General features: G+C 49.5%; 1 protein-coding gene across 1 annotated transcript; it reads right to left on the bottom strand.

The window, feature by feature from the left end:
- SPRY4 (sprouty RTK signaling antagonist 4) lies at positions 1 to 10,365 on the bottom strand. The gene is made up of 2 exons (XM_021541255.4): positions 10,226 to 10,365; positions 1 to 1,082 (listed from the first exon to the last, which is right to left on the bottom strand). The coding sequence occupies exon 2, from the start codon at positions 1,033 to 1,035 to the stop codon at positions 142 to 144; it is 894 nt and encodes a 297-aa protein (XP_021396930.2). The 5' UTR covers positions 1,036 to 1,082; positions 10,226 to 10,365; the 3' UTR covers positions 1 to 141.
- Positions 10,366 to 10,763: the final 398 nt, after the last annotated feature.

A 10,763-nucleotide genomic window follows, 5' to 3' on the forward strand; every position in this document is an offset into this window, starting at 1 on the left:
GTGCTTCAGTCTGTGGAAATATTTGCTTCTGCTTTCTCCGAAGGCGAGAGGCTGACGCTCTCCTCAGAACACAGGTTGTTAAACAGAGCCAACACCACCCTGCTCTGCGGAGCATCCTCCCAACTCCATCCTCCCAAACTATTAAAAGGGCTTTTCTGCCCCTTTGCTCTCTGGCAACGCCTTGCAAATGACACTGTTTGTGTTTTTGCATCTGCATCCGGGCCGGCTCACCTGGTCGTAGCATCTCTGGGACAGCTTGACGCAGCCGGTGGCCGGCAGGTAGCAGAGCAGGCAGGGCAGCACCAGGGACAGGGCGCTCATGAAGGACCAGCGGGCGCAGCAGTTGGAGTGGGAGCAGGAGCAGGGGTGGTCGGCGCACGTGCCCTCGTCGTCCTCGTTGGTGCAGTGGTAGAAGACGCCCTTGACCAGGCACATGCAGGTGGAGTAGTTGACCAGGTTCTGCGCCGAGCACAGACACTCCTGGTTGCACACCCAGCACGAGGGCAGGGTCCGGGGCAGGGCGCACTCCTTGCACTTGCATTTCCCGCAGGCCTCGCACAGCAGGAAGTGCTTGTCCAGCTCCTGAGACGCGGGGCCCTTCAGGTCCAGGGGTTTGCAGTTGATGGCCTTGGGCTGGATGCGAACGGCGCGGGGGGACGACTGCTCCGCCACGGGCACCGGGGCCATGTGGTCCAGGAGCCTTTGGTCTGAGGATGTGCTGCTGCTGCTGCTGATGGAGCTGGGCCGCCCGCTGAAGGAGATCCAGGGGTGGGTGACATCCTGCTCGCAGCGCTGCGGGTGCTGCCCGGTCGAGCCCGGCTCGCGGGGGGCTCGGGGACGCTTCTGGGCCGGCGGCTGGGAGGCGCTGGGGTTGTCGGTGTAGTCGTTCTCCATGTGGGTGGTCTTCATCTGGTCGATGGGCAGGATGGTCAGCGGGTGCTGCAGCCGCCCGTAGGGGATCCGACTGTCCAGCAAGGGCTGCACCATGGCAGAGTTGGGGACGACGGTGATGTTGTGGGGAATCCGGGGCTCCATTGAGAAATCAGGCTGACTGCTGGGGGGGAAATCTGTGCTCAAGTGTCCTGGGAGGAGGGAAGGAGAAAGAAAAGGGATGGGGGAGATGGAGAGAGAGCACATTGTTATTGTGGTATCCTGCAATCCCAGCCCAAGAGGGCTCCTTGCTGAGGCTGGTTGTTGTGCTGAAGGTTTTGTAAGGTAAACTTGTGTCTGAGAAGGCAGAGCACCGGGTACAAAGTGCCTCACTCCTCCTTTGCTACCGTGTCCCTCTCCCTGACCTGGCCATCTATAGCTCTTCCAGCCCCGGGAGGGCTGTGGTCACTCCAGGCTCCTGAAGAGCTCACTCATGGTTTTACAGAGGGAAAGCAAATCTGGGGGCTACTGGTGTACATTTACATGTGGTTTTGTCAGCAAATTTCCTGAAATGATTTCTCTAAACTTTGGAGGTTTTCCCAGTTGACCCTGATCCCTAAAAAACTTGATGCAGGATTGTGGCTTGTGGAAGCATTGGCCTGGTACAAGGATGCTTTTGAGCATGGGGCTGAGCACCTGTCCTTGCTAAGCAAGGATCTGCCAGTGGGAGGATGGATTGATTTTGGTGAGGAAGTGTCTCCTCTCCATCAGGAGCCGCTGGTTCCAGAGGCTCCTTTATCCCTCCCAGGGGAGGTGGAAGTGCTTGCTCAGCACCTTGTCTGGAGGCAAACCAGGGTGGGAGCCAAGGGTGCAGCTCCCAGGAGAGCACCCACACGGCTCAGGCCGGATCCATCACCTCACACAGGTAATGAGACACTCGTGCAGCCCACTAAGTGCACTAATATTCAGCTGAAGTGCTGTTTACCAGCCGCCCTGGCTGAGCCGTCAGCGCCGCAGTTTCTAATTTCATTGAAAGAGTGCAATTTATCCTGGAGTCAGTCCAAAGATTCAGCAGTGGCGTAGGACAAGAAACCACAGGAAGTAACTAAACTTAAATCAAAGAACGGAAACGACTCAGTTCAAATTTAGAAAGTGCACATTGTTTTCTAGTAGATGTGCCATTTCCTCACGGGGTGACCTTTATTCATAAATAATATAATGCTGGAGATCAGTAGAAAGAAGGGGTGAGTAAAGCTTTGGTCGCAGGAGGGGAAAAGCTGCTGGTATCAAGAAAAAGGAAGTAGTGAACAGCTTAAGGCATTGCCAGTTGTTTGTGTTCAACAAATAAATTAACCTTTTCCAACAGCGTGAAAGATTTGATCTTGGCAGCGCTGGTTTAACAGCTGGGCTCGATGATCCTAAAGGTCTTTTCCAACCTAAATGATTCTGTGATTCTATGACTTTCAGTGTCACAGCAGTGGGAAAAAGGAAAAAACTGCATCCAGCTACAACCAAATCATGCACGAGAAGTGTGTGTGTAAATGTGTTTACACTCCTGCGAGAGCACATCTCCCCAAAAACGAACATGACAGAAATCGGAGCAAGACCTGATTCCGCATTCTCGGAAGAAGAAAGGGAAGCCCATTTTTACCCCCTGAAAAACGCCCCCAGAGTCCACTCTTGTGTTTGTAAATCGTTGCTCTGATGGATCATTGGCATTTGGGGCTGGAGAAGCGCCAGTCCTCCCGGGATCAGTGGGAGGGGAGCGGGCTGAGGCCGCAGCGGCCGCGCGTGGGCAGGACGGCACGCGCCGGGCCCCTGTGTGCCCTGCACCACGGCAAGGACTGCTTTATTAGCAGTAATGATCATTAGTGTCATGCAGCCCTTATGCTGCTTCTCTTCCCCAGTTAAAATTCTCTGCCGGGTCTTAGCCATTCATTTGGATTTTTTATCATTTCATTATTCATAGCTCATTGACATCCTGACTGGAGGAACAAGAGGGTTTATAAAGCATCTCTTGCTAGTTACTGTATGTAAAAAACAAAGAGAAGCAATGATTCTGACAACTATGGTGTGTGCAGAGGGAAAAGAGCTTGATTTTCTTTTGTGCATCAGCATCCAGTGTCATGATATAAAAAGTATTTGCTGCAAGTCAGAGTTTAGCAAAATCATCAGTTCTGTATCGGCTGCGTGTTACATTTGCAGGGAGACTTTGATTCCACTGGGTTTTTTTGGTTTTTTTTCTAAAGGAGAGAGATGCAGCTGTTTTGGTTGCCAAGAGTAAGTGCAGCAGAGCTGATCTTAGATGGAAGGTAGCTGAGGAAATGGTGGCAGCGCTGCAGGGCATTGCAGCTCCTCCTCGCCCTGCCAGCCCTGCCTTCGTGGCCCCTCCAGGGCTCTCTGCTCACTCCCACTTGTTACCAGCTCTTGGGAATCTGCTTTGTTCACCAGATTGCCACTGGGTCCATGGAGAACCATTTGTTTCAAGGTGCTGCCTTGTGTGGCAGCACGTGTGTGGAGCAGAGCTGCCCAGCCCGGGCGGTGAGCTGGAGCTGCCTGTCCCCAGGGTGGCACCTCTGCCTGCCCAGGGTGGCACACCGAGGGCGTTCTGCATCGCTGGTGGCACTGTGGGAGCCCCTGGAGATGCCATCAACTCTGCTGTGCTCCAGGGCCAGTGGTGCCATCACACAGGAATGGTGTCACCAGATTAGTTTGGGAAGGATTAGAGCCAGGCCACTCCTCAAACATCCCCGTGCACAGACGGGGCCTCGTGCAGGCAGATGTTAAAGATGGCTTATCTGAGATAGTGCTAATCAAGATTTCAGTTAATTACCACAGAAAGGAGAGGGACCCTGGACTAAACACCACACGTCAGGAGAGTTAAGGATAGAAGTTTTTCATCCTCTTTTTTCACTGTAGTACAGTTTCAAATTGTCTTTTTAATAGATAAAGTATTTCTGCAGCACAAGGGGAAGGGAAGCCTGACATGGTGAACTCAAAGACCCTGCAGATATCTGGGCACAGGATCCACTTGGATAAAGCCTGTGGAGGGAAAACAGCCAAACAAGACCCAGCTCTTCCCATTCCCAGACCCCTGCTCTGGCCATGATGTCTTTATCACCTTTAAACCACCACAGATGTCCACCCCGATAGGTTTTGGTGCTTGGACACGTGGTCCTTCACTTTCTGCCCTGCCCTCTCCGTCCTGAGCAGAGGGTTTCTGCAGTTAACTGCTCTCCCCTTTCATGCTGCTCTTGGCAGACCAATTGCTGATATTTCTGGAATTTTCCAAGGACCATGACTCGGTTGCTGCTGCTGGCCTTGTCACCAGAAGTCGCAGCAGCGCAGCGAGATCGCTGGTGACAGATCCGGGTCAAACGCCTCGAGCGCTGCACTCGGAGCGAGCTGGGTGCTGCTCGTCCTGCCAGGAGCCTCCTCTCCCCTGGGCACTGCCAGGTGACAGCCAGGGCAGAGCTCCAGGCTGTGTCTGGCTCTGGGCACCTTCCCCTCAGCTGCTGGTGCTCCGTGTGTGTCCCAGGACAGGCGCACTGTGCCCCCCTGCCCTGGCACAGAGCAGTCCAGCCCATCCTGGGTCAGGGCTTTGTGCTGGGCAGAAGGAGATCCTAAGCCAGGCTGGTCCTGTGGAGTGAGACAGGCCTGGATACCTGGTGGGGCCCTGTGACTTCCCTGGATGATCCTCCAGGCACCACTGGACCTTTCCTGGCTGTGTACCCAGAGGCAGGGCAGCCTTTCCTTCACCCCCAAACCACGTGGGGTGTTTGCTCACAAGGATAACACTGCCTTCAGCAGCAACGCTGGTACCTTATAAACTGAATTTATACAGCTTCTCCCAGCCAGATCCCAAATCAAAATGAATGTTTGGGGTAACCCAGCAGAACTTTAGACCTTGAAAGAGGACAAGAGCTGAGGGGTGCAACCTGAGGGATCTTTGCTGTCCACTGCGCTAATCCTGACTGTAAATTGCATTTCAATTGAGGAAAAAAAGCCATATAGCACACAAAATTAGTTAATTCTTGATCACAGGTATTTACAGATGTATTACAGCATTAACACAGGCACAAATTCACTGTTTGCAACTGTACAGATAATTTTCTTAAAGTAGATAACATGAAGGAAAATTCATGACTATTCTTACATAGGGAATTTTTCATTCTTTAGAGGCAAACAATGAGGTTCTTTTCAAGGCAGCAAACTCCCATGTAGAGAAAAAATTCTCTTCCCCCATGACTGTACAATCACTCACCACATACAATTTTCAAGTCAAAATATACTTCCTTCCAAGGGAGTAAAATTGGACTCCAAAGTCAAGTTCATACACGTGTTGCAGTGTTTGTTCCATCTCTTCATCAAGATATGGCCAATTTAAAATTACTGTTGTACTGGGTAATTGCAAGTCCTAAAGTTGTAGGAAACCAACTGTTATTGTAAAGTGTTTTGGTATTATTTCAGACTCAGAAGTTTTGAAGGGTTTTGAAATCAGATGAAATTAAAACAAAAGGCATTTTATGTTTTAGTAGGATTTTGGATTTTCCTACATCATTTTGTCCTTGTAGGCAATTCCATGAGAAAGTCACGTAAACCCTCAGGAAAACTCATTCCCATTAACGTCTTCAGAACAAGTTTTGAAAGAATAAGGGTCTAATATCTTTATTTTCAGAGTGGAGTCGGACAACAAATCTTCCAGTAACTGAAAAACAAAATGGATCTTCACTTAAAAATCAAATGTTCATAACTATCTGAGTCACCCACTGGTTAATAATTTTAACAAGTTCTTTCTCACGTGTTTAACAATATTCTAGATGTTTGTGGTAATAAAAGAATAATAAGAGTAAGGGACTTAAGTCCAGAGGAGGGTCCCATGTGGAAGCAATCCTGGGCAACCCAGCACTGCCACATCCCCAGTGCAGCCAGCAGGAAAATGGGAAAAGCTGCCATGAGCTCCTCCTCTGCAGCCAGAACCAGGCACAAGGTCCCACAGTTCTGCCCAACCCTTTTTGGACACGAGATCTTCCATGGAAATGTCTAAAGGGAATCTCAAATGTCACAGAAAGCCAAAAAGGCCCAGATGTGCTGCTTGGGCTGTGTTTGCTGAGAGACCCCGGGGTGGGCAGGGAAGTGATGCAGCCACCAAACCCTTGTGTCTGTCAGCTGTGTGCTCCAGATCAGGGGCCACTCAGCTCTCTCTAATTAATTCCACCTTAATGACACCTCCTGAGCAGCCTGTCCCTTCTGTTGTGTCTGACAGCACCCACGGCAGGAGGAGCTGCTTGCCTCAGCAAACCAAGATTTCTCCTGGGGTTGCTGGCACTGGATTGTCCCCTCCATGTCCTGTGACATCACTGGACTGTGCCCTGAACATCAGGGAGCTGCTGAACCTGCCAGTGGTGCCGTGCTGCCCTTTGCCAGGGGCTGGTGGCCACCCCCAGGACCATTATATTTATATATCTCATAAATGAAAACGGTTGTAATGGTGCTGGGGGCATGGAGAGCACTGGTGCACAAAAAGCCACCTCCTTATATTAGAGTTGTTAAGGTTGGAAAGGACCTTTAGGATCGTCGAGTCCAACTGTATAGGGAATACAACAAATTTGATGCTTCAACATGAATTTTCAATCACAGGTTTCCAGGAGTTTCCCAACTGTTGAAGCATCACAAGCTGCTGTGAAGAAGGGATGAAGAAATTGCCACGGACTGATGAAAGGCTGAGCCCTGCACTGGGACGGGGTAAGAGCTGAGCTGCTCATCTGGGGATCTGCTTTGGGCCAGACCAGACAACTCTGGATCTTGGCACCTACAGAGGGATCAGCCTTCTCTTGGTCACTGATACTACACCTGGGCTAGATTAAATTTTAGGAAGAAATTGTTTCCTGTGAGAGTGAGCAGCCCTGGCACAGGTGCCCAGAGCAGCCGGGGCTGCCCCTGGATCCCTGGCAGTGCCCAAGGCCAGGCTGGATGGGGCTGGCAGCACCTGGGACAGTGGGAGTGTCCCTGCCATGGCAGGGGTGGAATGGGATGAGCTTTAGGGTCCCTTCCATCCCAAACCAGGCTGTGACTCCATTGCCAATGCAAAAGTTGAATTAGTCTCTGGAGGAGCTGTGACAGTCACTCGCTGACACTGACACAGAGGCAGCAATAGCTGCAGTAAATGCACTGCAGAAATTGGTTTATTTTCTTTGCTGTCTGGGACACATGAATTTCTGAAAATACTGAAATAGTGCAAGGGGAAGAAAACAAGAAAAGCACAGAATATTTAGTCTTAATACAGGAAATGATCATAACTGAAAGCAATACATTGGCAGCAGCATCATGCCAGGGGTGGGCAGAAACATTCCCAGGCCTGTGCAAGGCAGCACAGCTCAGAGTCGATGGCAGCCAGTGCCAAATCTGATCTGTCACCACCGGTCTGTCTCCTCTGGTGGCTTGGTTAAAAAGCAGTTTTTGGTGAAAACACTCCTCTAGAAGGCTGGGCAGAGCTGCACCTGAGCATCGGGCAGGGCAGGGTCCCACCCAGTGATCAATAAAGGATTTGCTCCCCAGGGCCCAGCAGAGGAGCTGGAGGCAAGGGAACAAATCCTGCCCTGCCTTTGCTGGGATTAAGGACATCCTCTTGTCCAGGCCTGCCAGCAGTGACATGGGACACCCTGCTCCTGGTGCAAGCCAAAGGCTTCAATTAAAGCTTTTAATGAGGAAGACTACACTCAGAGGTAGTTAAAGGAGACCTTGCAGCAAGCACATGTTTTTAATGTGGGATTAAGAATAATTCATAAGGTTGGAGTTCATTAAGGCTGAGTTCGGCTGTCTGGATTTTGAGACGAGCCATAAATGCTCTGAAAAAAAGGAAAAAAAAAAAGCTTTTTTCCTCTAAAGTGTATATTAATATTAACAAAATATTGGCATTCATTCTTTTTGTTCCCCTCCTTAGCAGCCTTATCTAGCTTAGGCCAGCTAGAATCTTCTCTACAAGTAATAAGGTAGGAAAAAAATTAGAAAGCTTATTAGGGAAACCTGCCATTTTCAAAACGAGACACTACATTCTTGCCAGAGCGTGGAAATTCAGGAGCTGGGAAATGAGACCTGTAGACTTCCAAGAAGCTGTCTCTGTCCAGCTAAAGTCTGTTCCTATGGTGCGAGTGAATAAAGCACATTTTGGCCCACTAGCATTCAGATCTCTGGGGACTTGGATTTCTCAGTCAAAGCCTTTTGCTGGACAAAAACATTTATTTTAAGGTCAGAAAACTAAGCTCAGATATGATCTATTAAACTAATGTACTAAATGATAAACTTATTGGAAGGATTGTAGATTTTCTTGAGGAAATACATTGTATTGCATTGAAAAAGGATTAAAAAACCAACACTTGTGCAACTGTTTGCCTATAAAAACACAGTTTTTACTACTGGGCTGAAGCAGGAAAGTTATATAGGAATGTGATGAATGAATTTTTTTCTTTCACGTTTAATTTTATGAAAACTGTCAGAACTGGTAATTAATTATTGCTGTAGTGTTGCAAGGTATGTGAATTTTATTTCATCGATGTCTGAGAACAGATTTTTTTTTTTTTGGGGGGGGTAGGAATTGCTTTTTGAGATGTTGCATTCCCCAGTACGATTTGGGAATTAGTCATGATTCCAGGAAAACAGCTTTTGTTTTGCTGTTTCAGGAGGAGAACAAATAATTTCTCCCCTACACATACCTCATGGAGAATTTCAAAAGGGCTGCAGTATTCAGAAATGGTCCTTTTAATTTTATAATCCCAATATAGAGTCCCTTCCAGCAAGGGAAAACACAGTAGCCCATGGAAAAGGGCACATTTATCAACGAGACATCCCCAGCAGGGTTCCAATAACTGAGAGCAACCCCTCCTCCTGCTATCATTCATTTTTAGATGGACAAGGGGGAAGCCAGGCATCAGGATCATTGTGATTCCGTGCACAAATTGGGGCTTTATTCTTTAACCCAAAATAAAGGCAGAGAGGGGAAGCTTTAATATTGGGAAAGCCGAGTTCCTCTTTAGCTAATTAAACAGCAATTTCTTGCCATACTGTCTCCTTGGCATGGTATGGAGGAAAGGCAGCAGCTGGAGAAGTTTTAAAGAATCTAGAAGGTGCCTTTTCCACTCTGGATAATGCAGGGATGCTTTTCCTTCTCTCCTTCACCCTTTAAAGAAAAACTTGGGGCTACACAGGACTTAAATGAAGAAATCAGACCCTTGGTAACTGGAGGTGAAAGAGGGAAGCCTTTTCCCCCGTGATATTCCTTTGCACTGCCATTTCCAAGGTCTGCATTCTCACTCCTGCTTTCCTCTGAGACCTTTGTGCCTTTTTCATGCCCCTTTCTGCTTTTTCCATTCCCCTCCTGATAATGAATTTTCAGAACATGTCGTCTCTAGGCTTGTCTTTCTCCTGTGACGCCAGGACTGTACCAGAAAATAAAATCCTGGCTTATCTTTGCTACGCAGTTGGTAGGAAGGAGCAGCCAGCACAGGTTTTGCCTCCATACATAAAATATTTTGTATATTAGATGAAGTTATTCCATTTTTATTACTCATCTAGCCTTTAAAATACAGCATCCATCCAGATTTAAAACAAGTGTACAGCAAGACAGGGAAGAACAGTGATGGAAATAAGGCACCGAAGCAAAAAAAAATGAAAAAAAGGCTTGTATGAAATAAAATGCTGAAGAGCAAAGGTCACGCAGGAAAGGTCTGACACATGAGTGGCTGATTTCCGAAGTGTCCTATTATGGAGACAGCTAAAAACTACTTGACACTCACGAGACAGGGCTTTGGAAAAGAGAGGAAATGCGGATAATCTGTTCCAAAGCAAGAAAGATCCAATTCTGACCTGTCAGCCCAGGTGACCATGTATTTATGCTCCTTTTCGGGGAAGGAAGGAGGGATGGAGGAGAAGACATCCCATCAGCAGAAAAAAGCCACTTATTCTGCTGGAAACGCCTGCAAACAAGCCCGACCCAAGTGTGCCGAAACCTGCCTGCCATATATGTACAGCAAATGCAGATGTTGATGGGAGAACACAGAAAAGAGGGATAAATCAGAGACGCAGGGACACAAATGGAAATTCTGCAAGAAACAGGATATTTCTCCAGAATGCCGGGTCTCCTCTAGGCTGGGAAGCACCAGGCAGCTCTCCACTGTAGGTAATCATAGCTAATCACTGTTAGAAAAGTCATCGCCAGAAAAATGCTCATGATCAGCGATCTGTAAGGAGCAACCCAACGCATCTAGAACGAGCGCAGGATTTTCCCTCGGGGAGCAGGCTTGGCTTTTTCTACTTAAAACACTTAACAATTGCTCGCAAGCCCCGATCTCGTACTTACTTTAAATAATCCGGCTAGGACCATGTCTCCACAGGCGAGTTAATCCCAAAGGCGAGGGGCCGGCCCCGGAGGACGCCGGCGAGCGGCGGGAGCGGCGGGCAGGAGCTGCGAGCGCGGCGCTGTCAGCGGCGGCCGCGGCGCTGCGCCCGCCCGCCCGCCTGGGAAAATGGCTATTTTATGAATGGGAGGGCAGCGGCCGCTCCTGCGCGTGCGCCGCCGCCCGACTCTATGAATGGGTGGGCACCGCGGCGGCACCGCGCATGCTCCGCTGCCTTTTATGAATGGGGGCTGGAGGGGAGCGCGGATGCGGCTCTCGGTTTTTTTGTGTTTTTTTTTTTTTTTCCCTATTTTTTTTTTTTATGAATGAAGGGCAGCGGCGGCTGCGCATGCACCGCGCCCCCCGCCCGGGGCTGGAGGTAACGCGGGGCTGGGGGGCACCCGACGGCCGGGGGGCACCGCCGAGCCCCCTCCCCTGCGGGCCCGATCCCGGGGAGCAGCCGGGAGGGTGCCCCCGGCCCCTCGGGCATCCCCAGCCGCA

The sequence above is a fragment of the Lonchura striata genome, chromosome 13 (assembly GCF_050655825.1).
Source record: "Lonchura striata isolate lonStrDom1 chromosome 13, ASM5065582v1, whole genome shotgun sequence".
NCBI lineage: Eukaryota > Metazoa > Chordata > Aves > Passeriformes > Estrildidae > Lonchura > Lonchura striata.

Bases quoted from the DNA above. Each gene is read 5' to 3' on its own strand.
- SPRY4 (XM_021541255.4), bottom strand. From the start codon at position 1,035: ATGGAGCCCCGGATTCCCCACAACATCACCGTCGTCCCCAACTCTGCC.